The 26,568-nt window shown below is 44.3% G+C and overlaps 2 protein-coding genes across 2 annotated transcripts; one reads left to right on the top strand and one right to left on the bottom strand.

Annotated features, from left to right (window-relative positions):
- Positions 1-1,285: 1,285 nt before the first annotated feature.
- On the bottom strand, positions 1,286-15,770 carry LOC121199473. The gene is made up of 23 exons (XM_041064194.1): positions 15,537-15,770; positions 15,147-15,239; positions 14,702-14,825; positions 14,498-14,600; positions 12,672-12,785; positions 12,474-12,590; positions 11,322-11,482; positions 10,498-10,644; positions 10,102-10,204; positions 9,814-9,942; positions 9,489-9,671; positions 8,946-9,199; positions 7,667-8,635; positions 7,282-7,378; positions 7,049-7,150; positions 5,232-6,713; positions 4,926-5,048; positions 4,672-4,800; positions 3,611-3,803; positions 3,382-3,506; positions 2,974-3,164; positions 2,356-2,489; positions 1,286-2,226 (listed from the first exon to the last, which is right to left on the bottom strand). The coding sequence occupies exons 1-23, from the start codon at positions 15,553-15,555 to the stop codon at positions 1,994-1,996; spliced, it is 5,325 nt and encodes a 1,774-aa protein (XP_040920128.1). The 5' UTR covers positions 15,556-15,770; the 3' UTR covers positions 1,286-1,993.
- A 3,725-nt stretch (positions 15,771-19,495) lies between these two features.
- rmdn3 (regulator of microtubule dynamics 3) lies at positions 19,496-26,314 on the top strand. The gene is made up of 12 exons (XM_041065200.1): positions 19,496-20,120; positions 20,719-20,908; positions 21,008-21,151; positions 21,898-22,237; positions 23,426-23,528; positions 23,672-23,732; positions 23,830-23,905; positions 24,127-24,204; positions 24,335-24,433; positions 24,825-24,878; positions 25,317-25,397; positions 25,501-26,314. The coding sequence occupies exons 1-12, from the start codon at positions 19,919-19,921 to the stop codon at positions 25,558-25,560; spliced, it is 1,488 nt and encodes a 495-aa protein (XP_040921134.1). The 5' UTR covers positions 19,496-19,918; the 3' UTR covers positions 25,561-26,314.
- The last annotated feature ends 254 nt before the right edge of the window (positions 26,315-26,568 follow it).

The raw sequence follows: 26,568 nt of genomic DNA, 5'->3' as shown, positions 1-26,568 counted from the left end.
TCAAAGAAATGACCAAAAGAGCCCACACAAAACATAACGATTAAAATATTTATTATAAAAACAAACATGACATAAATACCATGGTTTAGCTGAAAACTTGCTTAGACTCAGTCCAGACGGTTGCAGTACATTTGCTGTGGCAGGTAAAAACACCTGATCCCAGTAAACAAAGGCAGACTGAGCCGCTCATTTCTGCCTCACACACTCACACTGGAGTTCTCACAGTCACATTTCACTGTGATCTCCACTTCAGAGCTGAGCTTTAGGTCACATGACAACCCCATGCCTTTATAGAGGCAGATGACAAGGGAAAAAAAGTGAAGAAACACATGCAGCCAAAGGAGTACATGCAAAGAAAAGGTGCAACTAAAGTACATGCAGCACATAATTTCATGCAAAAAGAAAAAGTATAAATACACAGGGTTGACGAAAGGTTTTTCAGAATTCACAGTGACAAGATGAGGCGGCAGTTTTGGCACCATTGGAACACCTTTCCAAAAATAAACGCTACTGTGCTACTGGTGTTTCAAATCCCACACAACCAACGTTCTCAGATGAGAAGATATACAAAAAAAACAAAAAAAAACACAAACTGTGGCTAAACACTGCACTCAATAATTAAAGAGAACTTTAGACAGCAGACAAACACTGTACCTGCAGCAGTAGCATTTAACATCATCTGAAATAAGGTGATGGGCATTACCAGACCAGTACTGCACTTCACTCTGTTCACCATGGACTTTGACTTCATTCTGACCAACTACATACAAACCTTCACTAACGAGAAGCTGACTCAGGTGGAGAAGCCAACATGTGTGTGTGTGTGTGTGGGGGGGGGGGGGGTCACATTACTGCAACAACAGCAAACATCCATGTACTGTAATCTTTTGCTTTTGACTTGACTGTTTGACTATTAGGGCCACTGTTAGGAAAAACACAAGAGCTCAAGAATGAACAGGCAATTCTGTGAAAAAGAAGAAATGAAAAAAGTTGTAATGTTCCAAGAAAGTCATAATATTACTGAATAAGTCTTATTATTTTTATTTTAAGTTGTAATGTTATGACAAAAAGTTCTATGAGTAAAAAATAGGAATATTTTGGGGAAAAAAGTCATAATATTTAGAGGGAAAAAATTTATGACTAAAAAAAAATCATAATTACAAGGAAAAAAGTCAACATTACAATAGTGAAAATAATAAGAAAAATGGTGTAATGTTATGACTAAAATGTAATTTTAAGGAAAAAGTTGTAATATTTTTAGAAAAAAATATTTTGCTGACAAAGAAGTCCTAAAATGACGCTCTTTTTTTTTCCTGAACAGTGTCCTTAATGCCCCGTCATTAAGATCAGTCAGTGCTGTTATAATAAAAAAAAAAAAATCCAGTTGGACGTTTAAAAATGAACGCAACTTTCACCATGTCTAACACATAAAAATCTCATTTCTTATACCAAATTTACTTTAAATTGTTGTATAAATACAGTTATTTGATATTAGATGAATATTTAAATTTGGAGTCAGCACAGTGAGTTTCCTCCACGTGTCCCTCGACTGCTCACTCTGAAAACAAAGTGGGCAGACATCGGTTAATCAAAGGCCAGCTTCAATTCTAGTCCCTTAACCACAGACAATAATATTTACACTCTCAATTCTCAGGACACAGAAATACATTCCCCAGAATGGGAAAGTTAAGACAGTTAAAAGGTTCTTGAGGTGCGATAAGGTCAGTTTCACCCTTGCCATATAGGTGGATCTCAACAGATTAAGGCATAAAGCAAGCAGCAGGTGAACAGGGACCCGCTGGAGTCAAATCTGAGCACACAGGTCAAGATCCACACTGATGACAAGGGTAAAACTGACTCCATACATGAGACACATAAAAGAGGTTCAAATGGCTCAGACAAACCCATGGCACTGCATGAGAGATATGTGTATATTGCACTTGGTTTCAATTCATTTAAGTGGTACGTTACACAGACTTTACAGCGGTCTGTCTCAGAAACACTTCCTGAAGACGATTTGAGGGCCGAACTCCTCGTATTCTTCCCGCCTGATCCACGCGGAGCTGAAGGTGGGCAGGTTGGCCAGCACTGCTCCTCCGCTCCACACTGAGAAGTCTCTGTCTTTGGGGCTGGTGACGCGAACAGCCTCCCCCGTGTCAGCTGGTGCCAGGCCTTTGATTTCAGCCTGGAGCCGCTCAGGAAGGCCAGGCAGCAGAGTGTTCCCTCCTGGAGCAAGAAAAAAAAATAAAAAAAAATAAAAATTCAGTAAAGATCATAGCATGAACTGGAATAACACTAGCATACAGCATACAGGCACAGCTGGAGTTCATCTTTGAGACAGAGACTAACTCTTACCTGACAGTACAATGTTTCCCAGTAAGCAGCGCCGCAGGTCGATGTCCGAGCTGAGGACTGACTTGAAAACGCTCTCGTGCATCCCGTAATGTTCATGTCCAATCAGCTCCGGCTTAAACAGAATCTCAGGGGCCCTGGATGAATGGGAGGGGGGGGGGGGGGGTGTTTACACTCATTCATTTAACAGTAGACAGCTATGAAAGGTAGCTGCCCCACCTGAAGAGACAGCTCTAAAAAGAGACAGAGAAAAGTCTCTGTGGTACTCTGGGTCTGAGGTGGGTATTAAACATTATTCAATAAGACTAAGGGTGCTTCTCATTTGTCCTAAACGGTTTCTCATTTGTCTTAATCACTTACGTCTTACATGTAAGACACAAGAATGAGATGCAAGAAAAAGATACGAGGAGAGAGTAACCGAGGAAACGTTTTTACAGAAAGGAGACATCTTTTCCTCACCTTTCCTCGTTTTATCTGCCGACTGCACAGCTGGATCAGCTGTCAGTCTGCAAGCGGTAACAACGCAGCATCCTCTGAGTTTGTACTGTCAAATTTTTTTGTGCCTGTATTTATTTCTGTGGACTGAGTGTCCCTGTAAACCCGGACATGATGTGCAGTTACCTGAAGCGCTCTGTGGTGAGGGTGACCATCTGCCCGTCTGGCATGGTGTAATGCATCTCCCTGCAGGGAGCTCCCCCCTGAGTGAGCTCGGCCTCGTAGTTGAGAGCCACACAGCAGCACTTCTCCTTCATCTCCCTCACTATCTCCATCTCCGCTGTGGTGCGCATGCTCACCCCCTGTTCCTGCAGAAGCTTGAAGCACATGAAAATTCACTTAGTCTTTGCACATGGAAGAAATTCCATGTCCAGAGCTCGACTACTCACCGAGTAATAGGATCCTACTTGTTGGGAGACAAGAAAAAACTATGTATCACCAGCCTTATTCTTTACACAGATAAATCCTCTCACCGTGTTATTCACAGCACTGCCTATACAACGTGAAAAGAACAAACAATGTGTCGCTCAGTACCTTTTTAAGCTGCATTGTAACATCCACACCAGCCAGAGGGAAGCGCTGCACTGCGTGAGGCAGAGAGTATCCCTCAAATACAGGCACACTGTGGCTCACTCCATCTCCAGAGTCAAACACCACTCCTACACGGAACAATGTGTTCATTTTTTTTTTTCCCCCCAAAAAATCTGATAGCAAACACACATAGACACAATGTGAAAGCTAAATGATTAAGTGACCAAATTACCAGTGGATCTGCCTGCAGCGTAAAGTGCCAGCACTGCCTGCATGGCCACGTAGGTGAGGGGAACGCTGAAACACTCGAACATGATCTCCACCATGCGCTGCCGGTTGGCTGTGGGGTTCATGGCTGCCTCCGTCAGCAGAACAGGGTGATCCTCTGGATCCACACCCAGCTGCTGGAACGTGTGATGCCAAATCTGAAAGCCAAACACTCATCAGTGGGTGTAGGTTTGGGTTTTTGTTTTTTTTTTTTTCTTTGGTAGACCTTTCATTCATGTGCATGTGAACACATTTGTTGAATATGTATCTGCTGATATAACCTGCCTGAAACCATACCTGTATCATGAATTTTCTCATTTTAAACATATTCTAAATGAATGTAAATCTAAGATTAAAATGTATATTACAAACTAATGTGATAGATTGTCCAGAAAATGTTACAGGAAAGTAATTGTATAAAAGTCTGTAGGTTTTTACCTGAGAATCTGTAGATTTGTAGAACCAGATTCGTAGTTTTGTAGTTTCAGATTCACCAGAATGGTGGTCAGCAGAGCTTAATTCACTTTGAAACTGAGGGTTGCCAAATCATACGCAAGTATCCCCCATATTCCTGTCTCTCCCTCCTCATCATAATCACCAGGGCTTTGTAGAAAACACACAAATCTGGTAACGCTGCACAGATCGATCTAACCAATAACACAATAAAAACGGTGAAATCATCGGACATCGGACAGCACTTTGACATTACTGTCCAAACCCAAACCTACACCCGAGGTTTTAAGCTAGTCAAGGAAACTGACTGGCAGTATTACAGTCACTGTGCTAGTTCTCCAGCAGGGCCAAGCCTTTTACAACAGTACACCAACATCACAGAGGTCTCCTGTGCATTAAAGGGCACACAATTGTACACCATAGAAACATGGGTGTGTGTGTGTGTGTGTGTGTGTGTGCATCTATATAAAGTGAAAGAGAGGAAGAGAGCGAGGAAGGCTGCTAATCATCCTGTTCTTCATTCTGATCATTTACAAAGACTGTTGGACGCTCTGTAGTTGAATTCCACCTTACCTTTTCCATTTCATCCCAGTTCCGAACGATCCCGTTCTTTATGGGATGCTTCAGAGCCAGGACCCCTCTCATGTGTTGAGCCTCATGTCCGATGTAGGTCTCTCTTTCAAGGTTACCATTCATGATTTCCTTTCATAAGACAAAAGAAAGAACAAACGTCGAATCACACAGGTTTGCAAGAAGCAAAGCCACGCTACAAAAAAAAATGCCTCTGAAACTCTGGGTGAATAAATGAAACGAGAATGCAGCCTTACCTCATATTTTGGCATTCCAATTATTGTTGGGAATATAATGTTTGGATAGTCCTGATCTGAAAATCCTGCTTTCATCAAACCAGACCCAGTGTCCAATACTATGGGTGTCTTAAAATCCATCATCTGCAATCAAACAGTGAAAAAAAAAAAAAAGAAATCCATTAGAATAAAATAAATCAAATCAAATCAAAAACATCCATCCGGCTCCATCGGACTGATCTCCACTTTCTAATGGTCAACTAATGGTCTCACAGAGAACCCAACTTAAAAAGTGTCTGATCCATGTATTCCACTACATACTTGTACCTCTGTGGTGTTGATGTTGAGCTGGGCCTGAATCCCAGGTGACCTGGAGCCAGATATCCTCAAGACCTCAGAGCTCAGGGGTCCATCAGGCAAGTCTTCATTCAGCTCATCTCCTCTACCAGGGTCAAACTCCAGAGGCTGGTCAGGAGCCAGCTGAGGTGCTAACTCATGTGCAGGAGATAAAGTCTGGATTTCCTCTGCTGGGTGTGAATCTGTGTGTAGTAAACATGCAGGTTCCCCTGATCCATCCTCTTCAGTTTTAAAGGTTGCATCAGATGACTGGTCTGATGACAGCCTGCATTTCTCTGGGTTGTTATTGTTGTTGTTATTGCTGCTGCTGTGTTCCTTTACGTGGGGATTGAGAAGGTTGTGACTGACGGCTGGAGTCACATTCTCTGGCGCCGCTTCAAGCGATTCATCTTCAAGTTGCACAAAACCAGGATCTTGACCTAATAACGACGGAGCTGAATTCAGCCGCTCTGTGGAATGAGGACTTTCGTGTTCTGTAAGGTTGTTGTCGTTCACAGGAAGTGAAGCTTTTCTTGGCATTGGCACAGGAGGAAGGAGTGAGTTTCCTCCCGAGTCAAATACTTGATCATCCAGCCTCATTCCAGGGGTTAAAGAAGCTTCTGGTTTGCATATGTTAGCATTTTCCCCAGATCTGTCTAATTCTTCCCCATAAACACATTCCTGAGGTCGGATTCCCGACTCTTCAGCAGGTTGCCTCAAATCAGAGATATTATTGAAGGTACTTCTATTACATCCAGATGGATCAGCCTCAGAGTAAGTCAGCTCTGGACACTGAGGCTCGCTGTCATGTGGTGGAGCCTCTTCAGGAACACCAGGGACCAGATCTGCTTGAATATTTTCAGTCTTACATGTATCCTCATTCTGGTCCAAAGAAGGGGAACGTGTTCTCTGAGGTCTGTTACAGCCCTCTGATAAAAGCTCTTCACACAGAGCTCGGTCCTCCTCACTCTCCATTCTAGCCTTGTCCATTATGGAACACGTCACAACCTTTCGAGCTCCGTCCTTGTGCTTCTTCACTTTAAGAGCTTTGTCCAAACTCTTCTCAAGGTTCTCCACCTCCCTTTTCTCCTTTTCCAGCTGTAGCCTGAAAGCCTCCCTCTCTTTGCCCGTACTTGATGATCTGTTTGCGTCTGAAGGTTTGTTCCCAGAGAGTTCTTTGTCGGGGACTTCTTCACACTGCCGGAGCTCATGGATCTTCAGTTTCTCCTCCATGATCAGCTCGTCCAGAATGTGGACCGTCCTTAGCTCGGTCAGCAGGTCCGGTCTGCTGTGATGAACTGCTGCGGTCTCTCCTTCTGTTGCAGCTTCAGTGCAGGGCCCGTCATCTTCAGAAGCCTTAGTTTCACTTGCAGATCCAGTTGATCTGGGTTCACTGAGGTTGTCGTATTCTGAAGGGTCAAGGTTGTCTTCAAGGCCAAGAACACCAGCTTCAGCCAACTCACTGGATGACATCTTTAAAAAGAAACACAAGTAAACAAACATGATGATAATAATATAATAGTATAAACAAACTGTTCCCCATTATCAATATACAAAAATAATATTAATTATATACAGTATTTACAGTATGTGTGTGTACTTGTACATCTATCTTTGTGAGGACCACAGAAAGCATAGATCTTATGGAGTGAGGACATTTTGGTCCGTCCTCACTTTCTGACACACTTTTAAATGGCTGTTGGAGGGTTAAGACTTGGCTCAGGTTTTGGTCAGCGTAAGGGTTATGATGTAGGTCATCTTCCTTACATAATAATCTACATCCTTGATTTGATCTGTGACTAACATACCACTCCATGCTCACTGTCCCACGGTGGCCACTGATTGTGCCTGTCCTCTGACCTCAGCAGGGCGTCCAGCACAGCCTCCTGAGCCAGGACGTTTTCTTCTTCCTGCAGAGTCAGACATTAGACTGCTGATCAGGCCGTATTGACTTGCGCTGACGTGACAGATTCCATCAGTTAAAATCATCTCTTTTTGCAGCACTTCATCCACCCTCTTACTCAAATGGTGTGTCTCTCACCTCCAGTATTTCATCAGTTCTGCCTAGCATCTTCTCCACCTCCCTCAAACCCTCCTGCTCCTTCTCATCCCAGTCCTTTTGGGAGATACCAATCAAACTAGAGGAGGAAAAAAGCAAGACAGGCCAACTCAGAGTTAAAAGCCCTGCACGCCCCGGTACACAGGTATTTCCGGTTATTTTGGCTGATTAGACCAATGCTCTGCGTGTGAGGTCACCAGACTCTTCAGTGTAAACAGGTGCAGTGAAGCTGACAGGACAGGGAGGGACACTTCAATCAAACAGTCTGTCCACCACCACAAAAGACTTGAGAAGAGCTCTAATCAGCCAAAAGCTTGAGGTGTAGCAACACTTTATATATTATATTTAATGGGATCAGAAGCATTACCCATCCACAGCTTCCCGAGTCTGGTCATGGAGGTCATAAGAATCCCAGAGCAGAGTAGGAATCCCCTCCGTGGTGCAGCTGGACACGTCTCTTCCGTCTGTAATAGTGCTGGAGAGTATGTTGCGGATGGGACTTAACTCAGGATCCTCAAAGCTGCTTTGTGAATGTGGTATCCAGTCACTGCTGTGTGGCCCACTGGGCTGAACGCTGCTCGACACCTCGGCCTTTGTGGGCTGACCTCGAGACCTGCTGGAGTGGTTGGCGTTGGTGTCTGAGGGACTGTTGAATTGCAGATCTGTCCTCTGTGGCGTGGGACTGCGCGTGATGGTGACAGTGTACGAGTTTTCCAGATCGTCTACCGGCAAGCTGAGCCAAGGATTATTAGGCAGCGCGGCTGAGCGCTTCACTTTGATCTCAAAGTTGAGGGAATCCTTGGTTACTTTAGGGATGATCTGGATGCTGGCTCTGGAGGACTCCCCCACAGAGCCAAGGTCAAACTCCTCCCTGTGATCCTCGGGATCGGAAACACTGGAGATATTCTCTTCGTGGATTTGAGGATGAGTCGTGGCAGGTCTCACAGAGTCCCTGGGCGCAGGTAATCTAGACAGACCTTCCACGCCTTCCCTCCCTCCCCAGGCCTCCAGCTGGCTGCTCCCAGCTCCATCAAAGCCCGAGTCGAATGAGCTGAGAGAGGGGGGTTTTCCCTCAGCGGACACCATCCCAGGAACTGCAGCAGAAGGAGACGTTCCAAGAACAGGTACCGCTTCCTTACCACTTTCACATTTAGTCAGGTTGGACTCTGAAGGGCTGTCTTGAACATCCGTGGTGGTTCTGTGTGCAGCACCGTCGGCAGAGGACTGATCGACACGACCGCTCCGCAACAGCTCATACTGCCACTGTAAAGCCAGCTGAAGGTGACCCACAGCCACGGGGCCCGAAGAGATCAGAAGTTTCCTCAGGGTCATGCACCTGATGAATAAAAAGGATGGGTGATACAGTGGAAAGGCAGAAGAAAGGCAGAGGGAAATAAATAAATATATAAAGCTAGAAAACGATACGTTTGCATATAAACAGAATGTAATGTCTTCTGTTTTTGAGTGTGGGAGGATTTATTTTTCTAGCACAATAAATAAAATCCCTTTTTATTTCTTTTAAAGTTCACCCTGGCTACGTTGTTTAAGTCCTGTTGGAGTTAAAAACACTTGCTTCCCAGCTGTGTTTCATTCAGCCATACAGACGCTGCCATATGCTTCTCTTTATATGCTTGATTCTCTCTCACCGCTGAGACATCTGCTGTCCCTCCTTCTGGATCACATCATCTGGGACGACTTTAGACAGATGAGCCAGATGAAGCAGCTCCTCCATATCTGGCGGGGGATTCTTCTTTAGGAAAGTGGAGAGTTTGTGCCTCCACGCGGGGATCGTCCCCCACTTCCTCCTCTGCTGCTGTGGGGGGACACCGTCTGCGTGAACACCCGACAGCAGCTCCTGGAGGAAGTTCTCACAGAGAACCAGGCTGTACCAGGTGTTAGCCTGTAGGGGGAACAATTGAGAGGTTCGTGATATGTTGTGTGCCAACTATTCACAGAGCTTTAGCCTGCACTGTACACAATACAAGTCTCGTCTCTTATCACTGACAGTTCACCTGCTTTCAGTTTTTAACACCACTTCTTTTCTAAGCTCACACTTCATCTGCTTTTACTGCTTCAATTCTGATGGCATGATAGGATTTGGAGATACGTCTTCAAAATGATTGATCATGTGATCAATACATAATTCAAATCGTTGACCAGCGATCTCTGGACTACAGCGGAGAAATTGCCTTGTTGAAGTAGCGATGGTAGTTGGACACTGCTCTGAGGGTTTGGAGAATGAAGTGCACCGCAGAGTGGAGTTTCTCCTTCAGTCTCTCCAGATCAGGAACCCAGTGCTCCCTGATCTGACTGTCAACCCGCAGGATCTCTGCTAACGTGTGGATCACGTCCTCAGCACAGCGAACAAGAGCCTGACAGGATAAGAATGGCAATAGTGAACATCTGAAGCACAGTATAGTCTGGTTGAGGCCACACCACACAGCAGCTACTATAACAAAGTTATAGTAGTGTTACACAAAGTAAAGAAACAGAACACATCAGCTGAGTCAGTACCACGGCAGGAGTGTGAATGGACGCCTCAAAGTGAGACACCAGCATCTGCGCCTTTGCAGCGTCCTTGGCGATCTCTATTTTGTACGGCTGGAGCTTCTCTTGAAGAAAGGCTTCGATCTGGTCTGTGATCTGTGAACACAAGCAAACACGTTCAGTGAACATCGTCTGACATTTTAACCACAGCTATTTATCCACCAAGACGTTTTAAAGGTCTCAGACGATCGTACTGCACAAGCATTTGTCACAGCAAACTTTAAGGTATCAGCTGCCTGGGTTTAGCGGTCTCACCTGCAGTGCATCTTCTCGCAGCTGGAACACCTGCAGCTGCAGACGGGCCTGAGAAAAGGTCTGCTGCCACAGCAGCTCCACTTTCTCCACAGCTGCAGTTATTCTGGAGAAGACATAAAAAAAAAAAAAAAAGGACATTTAACTGAAAGCTGGTACATAAATACTGTAAGCTGTTTGGAGAGTTTAATTGCCATAATCTCTCAGGTTTGATTCTTTAGATGAACAGAGACATTCTTCATCCTACAAAAACCTTATTAGTAGAACGACTGGGGCTGAAGCTCTTGTGCAACACGGCACCATTGCAACATTGTTGCATGGTATGCAAGGGGAATGTTGTTACCGAGGATTTAGATAAAGGTTTCTCTTTCCTGTAACGGAAGTGGCTGTCTGCAGTACCTGCTGTGGTTCTGGAGCATATCGAAGGTGGTGTGGGTGAAGAGGGCGGTGCCCGCCATCGCCTGGTAGCAGGGCTCCTTCTCAGGGTAACGCAGCTTCTCCACCACACTCTCACAGTGCCTCAGCAGCTCATCCAGCCCCAGCTCCCTGCACACCCGCAACACACAGTACAAAATTATATAAATGCCATGGGGAAAAGAAAATATTATCTGGTCCTTGGTTCAATACTCTGCAATGCTCTGAATAAGTTTGTGTTCACGTGAGGATTCAAGTTCGCTGTGGCTCAGGAGGTGGAGTGGGTCCCCTAATCAGAAGGGTTCAATCCCTGGCTCCTCCAGTCCATGTGTTGAAGTGTCCTTGGCACCCCGATGTGCCCATTAGTGTGTGTGTGTTTGTGTGAATGGGTGAATGTGACTTGTACTGTAAAGCTCTTTGAGTAGCCAATAAGACTAGAAAAGCTCTATAAATAAATAGTTTCCATGGACTAGTTATTCAACCTCAGTACCTTTTTGGTAAAGACACAAATGGCATCTATAACAGGAAATCTCAAAAACTTGTGTGTTGTGTTTAGACACAATTTAATGTAAGAAAAACGTTGTCGTTTCTCAAAGTAAGGCTCTGAAAAAAAAAAAAAAACAGGTCTTTCTGGTACTGAAATCTGGTGCTAATGTGGAATACCCCACCTCGTCTGTGTTCTTTTTTTTTTTGCTACAGTTACACATATACTGTACATATATACACATATCAAATAGAGGGAGGACAGCAAAAGCGATGAACCAAAAGCTGGCTTGTAGAAGGAGTAGAAGAGCAGCTGTGAGCCTGACCTCCTGAGCTGCTGGAACTTGGCCTCGTTGGTGGAGCAGAAGCGCTGGAGCTCTTCGAAGGTGGTGGGCAGCGGCAGCCTGGACAGAGCCTGCAGGGTGGAGATGGATGAGGGCAGCCGCTGGACCACGGACAGGAACTCCTGCACAAACGCATCGATCTCCTGCAGGGAGCAGCAGCACAGAGCCAGAGATTAAAACTTTAAAATCATAAGAAGACCAAGATGTTAAATTTGATACAAGGTCAGAGTCACCAAACCAAGCTGACGATGGACTAACTTGACGGAAGTTGCTGTAATTGCTCAATACCCCTGATCTAAATGTAGATCTAGAGGAGGATTGTGTAGTTGCATCCTAAATAGGTCTCCTATAGGCACAGAGCTGGGATGGTTAATGAATCCTGTCATCATGGCCAAATGCCCCAGCTGAAATGGCTGAATGTATAATCTAATGGAAAGAAGGGGCTCCTTTCACTTGCTAATCAGGTCAGCTGATTACACGAGGCATTTGCACAAGATTCACCACGGAAACAAAACAATAGACGCGGGCCACTTGGACGGATCTAATGAATGGATTCACTAATAAAAACATCCCCCCTGACCGAGCCAGCCCGCGCACGCTCTCCATCACAAAGAGCCAATACCGAGTTGGAATAAATATTTGGGGCTGTAGTATTGTACATCAGATAAACAGAGTATATTTGCGTGCTACTTCAGACGTAAGCAGAATAACTGAGTGTGTAGAAGTGTGTGCGCGCACACTGCTACAGTAGGCTGAGGAGAGCCGGGACAATGTTACTTTGTGTTTAATCCCTCTGATGGATCATAAGACCCCTTCAGAGGTTTTGTTTTGAATCAGACTTTGAATCCATCATCCATCATTATCTATGTGGTAGATTTCAGTACAAGTTGTAGAACTGTAGATTGTTATTTGTGAGCAATGAAGTTAATATTGGAGCCGTTTCCACTGGGGCCTGATATCTAGAAACTAAACAGTGGAATAATTAACTCCAACCTGTGAGCTAGCGACAGTTAAGTCAAAGATAACTCTATAATAAAGCTATTTTTATGGCCTTAGCTGCTACACACTTACAGTTTTCACGGAAGAGCAACAGAATATTAATAATAATATTTTCCAAAATATACATTACGTTACCTTAATGAAGGCGACCCAGCTCTGGTGACAGTAAATGAGGTAACCGCCCAGCGACGCCATCAGCTGGCTGCGGTCGATGTAGTTGGAGAGCTCTGAAACTTCTTTCAAGAGGACTTTCTGCAAAAGATGAACTCCGTGTCAGTCACGGAGGTCGGGTCTAAAAACAGAGGTGGATACAGAATGAACCGTTTCGTTCACCTTGAACGAGGCAGCGTGAGACTTCGCTGGAGTTAGGAGCTTCAGCAGAAGCTTGACACCATCCTTCTTTTTGGGCTGGATTATGTAAACACTGTGGACTGTCCGCTTGTCCAGCTAGAAAAGAAAGGTCAGCAGAGGAATTAAGATTAATGACATATACTTGATAAATGATATCCGTAATAAATCCTTCAAACTCCAGATCTCCAAAGAAACTGTAGCCTTCTAATCCCAGCCCAGGTGAGTCCTGACATCAGCAGGAAATATTTTCTCAGACTTGGTCTTGCAAAGATTTTGGGTTGGTGTTCAGTGACCCGCGATTCTAACTGTGGCCACTTCACCTACGACCAGGTAAACCTGTCGGGGGGAGGACGGCGTCAGAGCCGTCACCTGTGTCTGGTTGGTTGTTACCACAAACGCACACACACACAAAATAAAATGTTGTTAATGAAAGCATCTTTCACAGAAAAATCAAAAGTGAGACGAACTAAAAATCACATTAAGTTCCAGCAGATCACCACAAGTTGAAATTAAGATTTATAGCAATTATGTGTGAGGTTTTTTTCCCCCCCTATCACAGCAGTTTGTAATTACAAAATAAAATGTGTCAACATGTCAGTATGCATGTTGACATCAGGCCAGCAGCTAAGACCACAGAAACTATAAAAAGTTTATGAAAACTTTTTTTTTGGGAGAACAGTTGATCTGCTAAACACAAAAGGTGCAGCATCCCCCACATAACTGTTCTCATTTAATGTCATTTCACTGAGGTTTTTCTATTAAATAACCCAACATGTGACCAGTCATGCATGTGATCCCCCCCGCCCCCCCCCCCTCCCCTCCGATACACACAGAGGAATTCCACTATGGCCGCCACAGAAATGACGCACATAGAACTGTACTTTGAATATCGATTCAGGCTACAGCTCTCAGAATCAACAGGACCAATGTTGCATAAGTTTATGCTCTAAGAAAAGCTCTGCTAGTCCAGAGGCCAATCACATGTTGAGCTCTGTACTTAAACGTTTCTGAAGTGAACTCAAACAACACTTTAAGACAATGCAAGTCATATTTTCTGCAGCAGAGGAAAAAAAAAAAAAAAAAAGAGTCTCTTCAGGATGGGGACAATCTTCTGAGCCCACATTAAAATTCTCGTGTTGGAGATGGGCTTTGCTCCACCCACAGGAAATGACAAATCAAAAACTGAGCAACATCCAGCAGTGAGTGAGCCGTCCCTGCTGTTAAGTTTGGGAAAGTGAAGTAAAAATGTTGTAGGTGGGGTAGGTTACCCAGTGCAGCTTTAAGTTTATGTATTATAAAAGGCAGTGATGTGCAATCCCACTGTGTGACAGCCATTTAAAAATACCTCTTTATTAACATTTAGACTGATATGGGGCCTCCACATGACAAGACTGAAGTGAGAAACATTTCTCAATTAATACAGTGTTGCTGTAGCATTTCCACTAAGCACATCTTTCCATTTTAAAGCATGGGGATGACTGATCTTGTCCTAGCTCATGCTTGTGGCTGTGCATTAATGGTAAAGGTGAAAGCCTGACCATCAGTCACTTTATTCCAAAGTGAAATCAATGGGTCAAGCAGGACCAAGCTGGCAAAGGTCAGAGAGAGACACTGTGCATGTAGTACAGGGGGTTGCACAGCATGGCGGCAAACCAAAAATCAAGGTGACAACATGTGAGCTTTTGATGGGCAGGATGAGCAGCTTTCACCAGAAACTTTCATCAGAAACCATCACTGGAAACATGCTGCAGGCCAGTATCCACAGCAGCAGCAGCAGCAGCACATGGTGCTCTCCGCCATGACATTACCTCGAGCAGAAGCAGAGTCTCAGCGATGAACCTGATCGTAGGGAGCGAGGCCTGCCTCAGGTCAGCCACCGCCGTCACCAAGCTCTCCTTCTCCTGCTTCTTACTGTTGAGAACAAACCACCCATCAGTACATCGAGTTCTCTCTCTCTCTCTCTCACACACACACACACACACACACACAGAGGCCAATCTGACTCCACATACTTGTGCAGACACAGAAAGTAATTTATGAAGTCCACCACTTCTGCTTTGCTGAGTTCTGAGGAGAGTTTGGCTTGTCCGTCCACCGGGAACACGACCAAGGGGCAGCCATGTTGATCAAAAGCACCTGGACAGACAGGTAACACACAAACTGCCTGAAGTTCACAGGGTTCATGGCAGGAAATAACTGGAATCTGTACATGAAATACGTTAGTGAGTAAAGTTATTTCTGGTCTGGCACATGCACTGGTGTTTCATACAAAAGGTTTTGGTCTTTTTCTCTTATTGTCAACACAACTGAAAACTGTTAGATGATCATTGTCTACGTGTTAATATTCGGTCCAGGAACGTTTTCAGCATGTCACTGGCTGCAGTATAAACCACATTTACTGTGTTGAACATGTGAAACCGTGTTGGACAGGGCACAGTGGTGTGGATTCATATCTACCGGGGAACAACACAGCTCCAGAGCTGAGCACATGATCCGCAGGCAGCTGCAGCAGCGGGGAGGGGACACACTCCTGCACCGACCCCTGGGCGTCTGAAAGATTTGGAGGAAATGATTATTATTATTTTTTTTTTTTTTTTTTCTTATTGAAAGGACGGCCCCTGACTGTGTGCGCCCTGAAGGACGCCATCCAGCAAATTCCTCCCCGCCTTTCAAAAGGGCGTCTGATGGGCAGGAGCCCGCAGAGTGATGAACACCCATACGCCACCAAGTTTTTGGTTTTTGTTTTTTTACATTTATACGAACTTCATGAGTCAAATACGAAGTTTTTGTCCACGCTGGTCCCTGCGGGTTCAGACCGTGTTGCACAGCTGCACTTGTCTCTCCTACCTGTTGTGCGTCGGCTCATCTCGAGTTCCTCACTCGCGGATCATTTCACACAGCAGTTTCCACCCTTGTAGCGTTAAAGTTAAACTGTCCCTTTCAACTCTGAACCCGGAGACATAGAGCTAAAAGACACAGAACTTTTACAATGCTGGGAAACAGGACCGGATGGACCGCGTCTGCTCGCCGCCTAGCTCCGCCATGTAGCGTCCATTCAAGCAGGCGGCTGACTGCCTGTGCTTCACCCCGCCGACAGGGACGGGATTGCTGCTCGGTTCATTTATAAACAAAAGAGGGCGGAGAAAAGACAGGAGGACGGGCAGAGAGAGCAGACCGCAGGTCGGCTCCAGTCCAACCACGTAGCTGCCCTTGAACAGGGCCGTAGCCAGGATTCTAGCAATCTGGTCCTTGCCCCCGCCAACCCCCTCCCCACCCACACACAAAAAACAAACAGCCTTTTTATTGATTTTAATGGTTTACTTTTTCAGTTAAATGTTAGATGTATTTCACCAGACTTTATTTCTCAACCCTGGTCTAAATGCTGTCTCAGTTTTAAAGCCTTAATACACTGAGGGGGGCCCTCAAAGTGCTGCTGTTAGTTAGCTGTTACTTTACAGAACGGATCCATTTCCACTCTGCCAGGTTGTTCATTGTGCCATCCCACTAAGCTGAAGTTTTCCAGTCTAACTTACCTTTTTGTGTGGACTTTGCCTTTTCCTTCTCCTTCACCCTCATTTTGCCTGGTTCTCCTTCCTGTTGCTGACCACTGACCTCTTCCTGACTCTGCCTCCTGTTTATCCTTGCTCACTTACTTACCTCGTGCTGTGGTGTTAGGTACCTGTCTGGTGGCTAGGAAGGTCTCCACAAGCTGACCATCTTTCTGCACTCTGGTGCATGTTTCTGGACCCACACCCTTAACTCTGGTGACAGACATCTGTAAAACCGCTCAAGAGAGAAGATTTCCACAGCCTGCACTTTGGGCTTTTCCTCCGAACAAATCCATTTCTGGTACAAGTCAGTGAACTGGTTGTACAGTTCACAGGGGGTTTTACATCATATACCTCTTTTATTTCATATATGAAAAAGATGGGCACATGGGCACTCTGGGCCCTCCTACTGAGATAGGAGGAGTCCAGTCGTCCTTTGCTATGGAATCCATTGTTTTTTTGCTGCAAGATGTCTCAATTGCCATCATATACTGCTTGATTTCACCACCTTCCTCTAGCTGTAGGACAACAGGCTGAGTCCAAACCCTTCCAGTATTCTGCCTGTGGTCAGATGGCTGAGGAATGAGGCCTCCTCCTCCTCCTCCTGGAGTTGGGCTGGGGTTATGGCTAGAGTGAGGGATCCAACTCCTCTGGTTTCATCCATGAAATTGTTCATTTGAATTTGGACCATCTCTGCTTTTGCTTAATTGATTCCTTTTCCCACCTAGTTCTGCGCTCGCTCTGGAACTGGAGGCTGTGACAGCATCCATACTCCCAGGCATTATAGATTGTGAACATTAATGAAGGAAATGGTCTTGGAGAACATGGAGCATCTTCCAGGTGCCACCAATAGTCCAGAGTCAGACGACCTCCTCTCCATCATGAAGACCTTGAAAGAGGACAGACTACACAGAGACACACAAGAGGCAAAACCATGCGCATCATTCACACAACCAGGAGAAGGACACAAATACAGAGAGGGAGAGAGAGACATGGAGGAGGCAGATCCAAAATACCTGTAATGAGGCACTGATAGACAGAGGAGAGAGAGAGAGAGGTTTCAGGGAGGCTGATGGTCCAGCACAGAAAGCCTGAGTGAAGAGAGAGAGACACACACACACACAGCCTGGATGTTCATGTGTTTGAGGGAATAAACAACATAGAGAGATGCAGTGATTTTCAGAACGATTACAATAATTTCATCAGCAGGACAACCTGGAACTTTACTGAGAGTCCTAGGTTTAACTGATTCACTGAGACTGAGAAGGACCTGCCGGCAGGAGAATGGTAACAGGTACCAGGCCTGAGTAATCAAAGAATACGCCAAAAACTGACAGTTAAGACAAAAAGATGAGCTCTAAGTTCTAAGGCCCTAAGCAGCTGTTCAGGTCACTTATGCCTGCAAGCATTTCCTGTCTGGGAACGGCCAAGTCTTACATTTCTGCTAATACACGGACTGGTCTGACCGCATACCTCATGGGAAAATCATTCACCCTTTGTCTAACTTATCCAAGAGTCATTCACCAATTCAGTCTGAGCTAACTTAAGATCTCCCGCTCAGTATCAGAACCAAAGTGCTCCAGTTAAACCACAGCCAATTTCAAAAGGTGTGGAAAAATGGAATATCAATGCTTTGTTTCTGTTCATTCATCAGGAGACCAAAGAAAAACTGGGAAATAATGAGAGATTGTTTTCATCAGTGTGGAGATGTTTCACCCTGGTGAATGTGTTATTGAGAATGAAGCTGAATCCAAACTATGTGGTCTGAGTTTGATTAGAGGTTATCTGACTCTTCAGTCTTATGACTCATGAAGCCAAGATGTTGTTCAGATAGCACGCTGCTTCCTTAAAGGCTGAGAGAGCTCTCCCACTGGCACAGTGATTAAACCAATAGGCTCATTTTTTATTGCTGTGAGCACTTGGCCTCACTGGCTCTAAACAAACAAGAGTGAAGTGGTTACTTTCAGAATGTAATCAGATGAACTAGCTCTTCCATGTTGTGATTAATGCAGTTGATTATTTACTCCAACTTGCTAATGTTCCCAGACCATCCTGAGGAAATAACTGATTATTCCATATGTCATATGTAATGTCTTGTGTCATCACATGAAAATATAATCAGAATCATCTGTGTTTTTAACATAACATTAACCAATGAACTGGTGATCCACAACGGTCAGTATGTACCTGTTACTGGTATCTAATATTTGATTTGCTAACAAACCTTTATTTTATTCTGGGGAAACATTAGACACAAATTAATATTCCAAGCTGCATTTTTTAATGTCTTAAGACATGTCTGGTGGGTATCTTTAATAGAGATGACTGCTATTTTGAATAAATAACTAAATCATACATGTAAAAGGCTTAAATATGTTATTTATTATTTATTTTAAGACAATTCACACCTAAAAACCAAACATGTAATGTGCTTCCAGAAACATGATTTGTTGCTGTAATGATAGATAACAAAACAATGGAAAAAACTAGACCTGCAGGCAGCTATAAATGGAATCCAACAGGATCCAAGCAACTCGCATCTGGCGGGCTGTCAAGGCGATGCAAGTAGGACCTGCAGGCCTACAAACGAGATTCAAGTCTCATGTTGAGAGCAGTACAGAGATTTGAAAACATTCCAGTGAAATTGGAATGTTTCTGAGGGGTATTTCAGTGGGGTATTCCATAAAGCTTGGTTAATCTAGCCTGGCATAAAACTCTAGACTTGGGGGAAAATGAAAAGATCACTTACCCCAAGTTTGGGATAAGGCTTCACATATTTTTTTATGTAAAAGCACCACCTAGTGGCCAATATGCACCGCGTTTTGTACAGAATCTGTGTGTATGTAAAGATACCACATCACCTCCTTTGTATGAGTCCAGGCCTTTCCTTTATAACTTTTCTTTTTTAGGACTATAAAAATATCATGTGATCATGACAATACATAGATGATATGTGCACATTTTCATGCAGATCACACTTACAGCCTGAGCGTAGTCTGAAAAAACTATACTTGCACAGATGGAACCCTGCTCAAATTAAAGCTGAGACTTGACACGTCAATGTAATGTCTGTTATTTAATGTCAAATGTCTGAAGAACAAAAAGCTTTCCAAGAGTCTTCTATATATTACTTTTCTCGTTTCTGACGGAAATGAGCTTCATTACGTTACAGGGCGCTTGTCAACTCGTTTTATTTTGTAAGTCTAAACCGGAAGTTGCTTCCCCATTCGCCAGCTTTGTTGACGTGGGTGGTGCTGATGTGAAGTAGCTACGTTATATATCTTCATAGCATCAGTGCTGCTAGCTAACTGACATTTGACCGTCTCCGTATGCGATAAACGGACTCGTTTTGCTTTAAAAAGTGTCGTCGAAATATATAAGTGAGGTCTTGAAGGAGAATCTGAACATTTACTTATTGAGAGTCGTCTGTGTGCTTTTAGGCAGTGAACGCTGTACCAGCGAAAGGGTAATGACATTTGGCTAACGTGCTAGCAGTGAGCGTGCCCCGCATTAAGCACATTTTCTTCGGTAAGATTATTGAGGTGCAGAGGCTGCCGTCATGTCGCTGGTCCGCTGAGGCTCGTTACAGGCCCTCGTGGTGGGAGACATGAGAGTTGACATCTGTGAGTAACTGACGTTAATGTTAGTTAAACACGAGCTGCGTCTGAAGAGCGTGGAGAGATGAACACGCCGCTCAGCAGGAACGGGTTAATCGGGCTCGCTGTCGGAGCTACAGCCGGCTTGGGCTTGATCGCCTTCATAATTTACAAAGAGATCAGTAGGAGAAGATCCCAGAGACTGGTGCTGGAGGCCCGGCCGGCTCCAAGGCTGTTTGACAGGACGGATGGAGCAGCGCTGCTGCTGGAGACGCTCGATGCTCAGGGTGAGTTGTGCTTTGCTCCGCCTGGCACTGACATTAGCTTGTCAAAAAAGATGTGTGTGTGTGTGTGTGTGTGTGTGTGTGTGTGTGTGTGTGTGTGTGTGTTTGGGGGTGGGGGGGCGGATGCTCTGGGTAATCGGTTCTATCAAAACTAAGTTTTTCATGTTGTTTTGAGGCGTTTTTAAATCGGCGTTTTTGTGAGCAGTGTTTTTAAACCAACGTTTGAAACGATGTTTCTTTTCTGTACCTAAAAGCTTTGATAACTCTTAAATAATTATCATAAGCAGCTGGGAGTCAGCATGCCTAGCCTTTCAAGTTGCATGTAGTTGGCCCACAGAGCTGAAGCCTCATGTTACTCCTTTGGGCTAAGCTTAGCCACTAGGCACTGAACAGTGAGCTCAGTGCCCTGGGGGCCCTTGTCTTCCCAACCTGAGGTGGCTGTGTGCCAGAGTTCCTGTTCCTGAAGGGTTCTGATCCACTCTTAGTTTGACTGCTCACCTGGGACTCGCTTGCCTTGGTTCTACGAGCTTTTCCCCATTTAGGGGTACATGACTGACTAAATTGCAAACATGACGTTCTGTCTCCCTGTGTCTTCCTCCAGAGGCAGAGGCCCAGCAGCAGGCTCTGGCAGCAGTGGAGGCAGTGGTACAGGGACTGTCCCCGGAGCAGCAGCTGGAGCTTAGGAACCAGCTGGACCAGGTGCTGAGCTGCGTGTCCTCGCTGCGCTCAGAGGTCGCTGAGCTGAGGGGCAACCTGCAGGACATCGCCCTGCAAATCATCCAGGATGTCAAGTGAGTGATAGTACAGCATAATAAAAACCAAACACTTTGACAGGTTGTTGGGATTGTGTGACTGATGCAAATGTGTTCCTCCTCCTCCTCCACATTCAGAAAGGGAGTGGAGGACAGTCAGCGGGTACGACGGCGCCGTCACATCGTCCACAGGGAGCGCACCGATTCCACCAGCTCCAGCTCCATCTATTTCACCGCCAGCCAGGGCATGGCCAGCACGTATGAAGAGACCAGCGAAGGAGGGTATGTCATGGGTTGGTGGCGCTGGAATGCAGTGCAGTCATTGTTTGTTTTTGCATATTTTTGATCTTGTTTTTCTGCTGTCACCCTCTCATATTATACCAATGATACTACATAGTGTAAAATGACCAGTGACCAGTAGAGAGCTGTGTTATGTAACATCCTTGTGCTCTTTCATTGTCATTTGATCTGTTGTCTCTTTGAAAATACTGGCAAGTGAGACTTTTATTCTTTCTTTCTTTTTTTTTTTTGTTTTGTTTTTGTGTCTTTGGTTTTGGGGACAGATTAGCTGCCAAACATCATTTGCCTCCTTGATACATGAGACCTGGAGAGATGGTGTCTGAGTCCAGTTGTGTTCTCAGTAGTAGCTCCGTGTAGGACGAGGTCAGGCTGAGATCCGGGTTGGATTCAGCTTGTGGGAGTTCTTGTTAGGCTTCTTTAACAAGCTTAATTAGCTAATTCCTGTGAGACAGTAAGAGAGTTAAATGGTGCCATGTGTGGCTGACACTAACTGACTGACTGAGTTTTTATTCCTATGGAGAGTTCAGATTGACAGGTGGATGCAGAAAAAAAGAGACAGACGTCTCAAAGCCTGGACAAATAAAGCCAAACTGTCTCTCTGTCTTTCTGCAGTTTGGATGAATTAACCCTTTCAGCAGCAAACGTTGCATGTGTGGTTTCCTGAATACGTTTATATCAGCTAAATGAACACTACATAAATAACAGGTAAACCTCCACATGTGTCCCAGGTACTCCACAGCCTATGCTGAGTCAGATTACACAGACCGCGACACAGACAGAGAGGAGGGCGAGTGGGAGCCTGAGCAGGAGTCAGAGGAAGACGAGGACAGGAGCTGCGCCACTGTCCTCACCCTCCGCCAGGAGGACTCTCAGGAAGAGGACGTGGAGGAAGACCGGGTGCTAGAGGAGGAAGATGAACAGGAAGACGATGAAGGGGATCTGCAGCTGCTGACTGAAGTTCCCAGTGGGGAGCTGGCTCTCCTCCTGGCTCAGAGCGACATCCTCCACACAGGAGATGCCAGCTTAAAGGCAGAGGGCTTCCGACTGCTGCAGGACAACAGAGCAGAGGTCAGTTACTGGACTCATTGGTTACATGACACCGCACTAGTGCTGAAACTATTAATAATAACAGAATAAAGTTTATTTATATAGCACTTGTGAGAATCAGTGATCACACAAACACAAAGATATTAGCAAATGACAAAATTGAAGCTGTAAGCAGTGATGATTGGGCCCTCACACCGACGTGCATGGGAGGGTGCTGGAGGTGTGTCATGGTGGAGTTGGTTAACTTGCTAGTTGTAGCCTAATTTGTAAAAGCACAGAGTGATAAGTATTGGACACGTCACCATTTTCCTGAGTGAATGTATTTTTACAGGTGCTATTGACATGAAATTTTCACCAGATGTCAGTAACAACCCAAGTAATCCATACATACAAAGAAAACAAAACAAATAAGTTCAGAGATGAAGTTATGTGTAATAAAATGGAATGGTCAATACTTTTTTTTTACCCGCTGTACACTGCAATTCTTAGCATTGTGAAGGTCTCCTTCTCTGTGGTTAAAAAAATGTTTTCAAGCATCTTTAGATTCAAAAATGGGATTCATTTGCCCATAATAATAATAATAATAATAAATAAAGCAAGTAAAAAAAAAAATCCCAAACATCTGCTGAATGATGGGAACTTTGTTTTTGGACATTTCACGGACAAACCAAGTAATCACAACTAATTTATAGCTGCATCCTCTGTCGATGAAGTAGCTTCAGCCACAGGTTTAAGCCTAATATATTTTTACATACATTTCCTGTGTCTGAAATATTGTCTCAGATAATGAGACCTTCAGTCTTTGAGTAATGACAGTAGAGTAACCAGCAGATCTGTGGTACAGTTGTGCAGCTCTGTCTGTAGATGTCACCAGAGGTCACCCGACCAGCTTGGATTAATATTTCATGAAGAGCCTGACTTGAACAGTTGACACAGATTATACTGTTTATTAAGTTTTAAGTCATGAAAGCCTTAGTATTATTTAATATTAAATGTTCAGTGTGCAGTTGGATGCTCTAAAATCCATCTAAGTTCCAAACTAAATACTCCACAGTGTTTTATTGTCTTTCTACTTATATCACAGTCATTTTCACTTATCAGTAACCAGGGTAACCTCATTTAGAGCTAATCTGAAAATGAATGGGATAAGTAATCAGATTACAGTAACATAACCCTGAACACTGACTGGTGCTGAATGTGTGTCCTCAGTATGGAGACAGCAGGGAGTTTCTATGGAGACTGGCTCGGGCCTACAGTGATATGTATGACTCCTCTGAGGACAAACAAGAGAAGAAGACTTATGCACAACAAGGTGATGGACATACACACATAAAAATAAAATAATAATACGACAATAAATAAAAATAAATTGTATTCACAAACCTACTCGGAGAGAAACCTTGCAGTTAGCATCTTCAGCCGTGTTTGGGTTTGAACAGTGAGCTGGTGTTGCAGGTCTTGAGGAGGCGGAGCTGGCCCTGAAGAAGAACGGCCTGAACGCTGAGTGTCACAAATGGTAAGATGATGAACACCATCACCATCATCATCTCTGACCTTTAACCTTTAACACTCTGGGTTTCTGCTGACCGTTGGGTTATATTTTGATGTCACAGGTTTGCTGTGCTGACAGGACTGACCTCCCAGCATGAGAGCATGCACAGCAAACTGAAGAGCAGCCACATCCTGAAGGTAACGCAGGCACATTCACACCCCACCCAGATAGACACGCCGATGTAGGTTAAACCCATGTTGTTAGAACCCCACTAATAACAATAATAGGGTTCTAACTCTGTGCAAATGCAAAACAACACAGCACACTGCAGGCTGAGAGTATGGAAGCTTTATATTGTGCTTGGGTTTATCTTCAGAACTGTGCAGAGACCTTGACTTGATATCCCTTCTCCACACAGGAGCACCTGGACCGTGCTATCGCCCTCAGAGATGATGACCCCATGTGTTTCTTGCTGCTCGGGAAATGGTGCTATGAGGTGAGACAGGGGCCCCCGTGTCATGCTGCTATTGTTGACTCCAGGATCATCAATGCACCTTTCATCTGTCAGCTAAAGGAAATCACATCTACAGTCAGAGTGTCTCTGTGGTTTGTCCCCGTCTCTGCAGGTCGCCACTCTGGACTGGTTGGAGAGGAAGGCAGCTGCTGCCCTGTACCAGAGCCCCCCCTCCTCCACACTGCACGATGCCCTCGAGAACTTCCTCAAGGTAGAGGACCTACAGATAAATACAGTTGCATAAAGAGATGTTTAACAGATGGTATCTGGCACTGGAAAGGTTTTTATATTCAGACTGAAACATCGTCAGTGGTCAGTCCCCTGCCATCTGCTATCCCACAATGCTTTTCTTGTGGGATTAAAAATAAGTATTTTGAAATATTATTTATAGTGTTTAGCCAGTAGTGACAGCAGGACAGAGAGAGAACAAAGGAATCAAACCAGGAACGCTGGGGTCAGGTCTCAAAACACCTATTACCCACAATGCCAACTGGAACTTAACTTAGCGTTCTGTGGCTGTATTAATATTCTACATGGACGTGTGATTGTTAAACACAGTGTTTACATTCGGTCTTTATCCTGTGTGTTGCATGAACCTCCAGGCAGAGGAGCTCAGTCCAGGCTTTTCCAAGACAGTGAGACTTTACATCGCGAAGGTAAACAATCACAACAATCTGATCCACACACACACACACACATTGTTTAATCCTGCTTATATCCTGCTGATTAAAAAAAAACAAAAAAAAACCAAACCAAAAACTAGAGTGAGGCCTGCATCATACTCACATTATTTGTTTTGTTTGAATAGCCCAAAGCATGATGGGAACTCTAGTTAAAAAGTAACATGTTTATCACAAAACATGAGAAACTAAATCCATGAATATTACCATTTTATGTTTTCCACTATCTGTACATTTTTTTTTACTTTACTGATAATCAGAATGTCTCATCAGTCTGGTTTGTGTAACTTTGGGACACAGGGGGAGGGGGCAAGTCTAACATGTCAGGATGTGTTTTCTATCTTTCCCCTCACTGTTACTTCATCAGTGTGCCGTGTGATTCTAAAACCGATCATCATATTGTTTGGCTCGTAGTGTCACAAGGAGCTGGGAAACATCTCTGAGGCCAGAAACTGGACCGAGCTGGCTCTGAAGATGCCCACGAACGCCAAGGATGTAAGAGCACACCCCCACACTAGTTGTGTACTAAACAACAACAACAACATGCACTCAACACCATTCTTTGTACTTATTGTCGGCCTTTTCTTTCATTTCCAAGGATGAAGAAACATCTAAACTGGAGGCTCAGCTTCAGGTTTTAACTGAGAGAAAGATCTGAACAGTTCATTTCTCCAGAGGTCCAGCAGGGGGAGCCACTCAGATGATGGCACTGATTGGCCAGCCCGGCCGCCAGTTTGTGATCGATCACCCAATCAAATGTGCTTTACAAAATGCACACTAATTTTTCCCTTCCCTTCACTGGTTGGATATCTTTGTTATGCTGTCACTGTGAAATGATATGGAGTTTATTGATGTTTATTTATTTTCTGCGAACTTTATTCTGGCATAATTAAGTCGGTATCAGCGAGTAATAGAGAGAGTAGTGTATATGATATCCTTAATGGTTTTTTTTTTGTTTGTTTTTTAACTATTTGCCTTTCTAACTGAAAATCAGTAATTAAACACAAGTTTTATTTTTCATCTTCTGAGTGCAACAAAATCCATTCACACAAAAAAAAAATACAAACCAAAAATCCAGTGATATATGGTCATGCAGATGGTTTTGCATTTATTTGTCCAGAGACCAAGTTTAGAGAGCGATATCTGATCTCAAAGCCCAGACCAATAAAACTATCCGCATGGTTAAATACCACTTGATCATATTTATTTATTTATTTTTTTGTAATTTGGTTGGTTCAGTCTTTTTTTTTTTTGGAAGACATGTCCAATGAGTATGATTTCAAGGTATCTCCAAGGGACCAGTAGGACTCAGACCTGCCTACACAGGATCATGTTGCCACATTTAAAAAAAAAAAAAAAAAAAAAAACAACTTTTTTTTTTGTAGTGTTGAGAAATTCCTCGAACAGTGGGACACATCTGGAAACAACTTGCCACCACCCCGAAGATTCTCTGAAACTGACAAATGTGATAGTAAAAATCAAGAGTTTGTTCAGGGGTGAGAACTTTCAGAGAAGGAGGGGATTTTAAATCACTGCAGCAAATAAATCTAATGAACTTTACTCTCTTTACGGATTCAAAGTTGTTGTCCTTATTTGCACTGTTCACCCTTGATTCTAATCCTGGTCAGCTCGGTTGCTCCTTGTCAGATGTGTTTTGTGGAGATGA

The sequence above is a fragment of the Toxotes jaculatrix genome, chromosome 19 (assembly GCF_017976425.1).
Source record: "Toxotes jaculatrix isolate fToxJac2 chromosome 19, fToxJac2.pri, whole genome shotgun sequence".
Taxonomy (NCBI): domain Eukaryota; kingdom Metazoa; phylum Chordata; class Actinopteri; family Toxotidae; genus Toxotes; species Toxotes jaculatrix.
Note: the sequence above shows the minus strand (reverse complement) of the source record. Positions and strands in the feature narration are given on the sequence as shown.

Coding starts and splice junctions, on each gene's coding strand:
- LOC121199473 (XM_041064194.1), bottom strand. Junction 9,672..9,813: donor CCATTCACACTCCTGCCGTG/GTACTGACTCAG, acceptor TTATCCTGTCAG/GCTCTTGTTCGCTGTGCTGA. Junction 5,049..5,231: donor TCAACATCAACACCACAGAG/GTACAAGTATGT, acceptor GTTTGATTGCAG/ATGATGGATTTTAAGACACC.
- rmdn3 (XM_041065200.1), top strand. CDS start 19,919: ATGAACACGCCGCTCAGCAGGAACGGGTTAATCGGGCTCGCTGTCGGA. Junction 23,529..23,671: donor GAAGACTTATGCACAACAAG/GTGATGGACATA, acceptor CTGGTGTTGCAG/GTCTTGAGGAGGCGGAGCTG. Junction 23,733..23,829: donor AACGCTGAGTGTCACAAATG/GTAAGATGATGA, acceptor TTGATGTCACAG/GTTTGCTGTGCTGACAGGAC.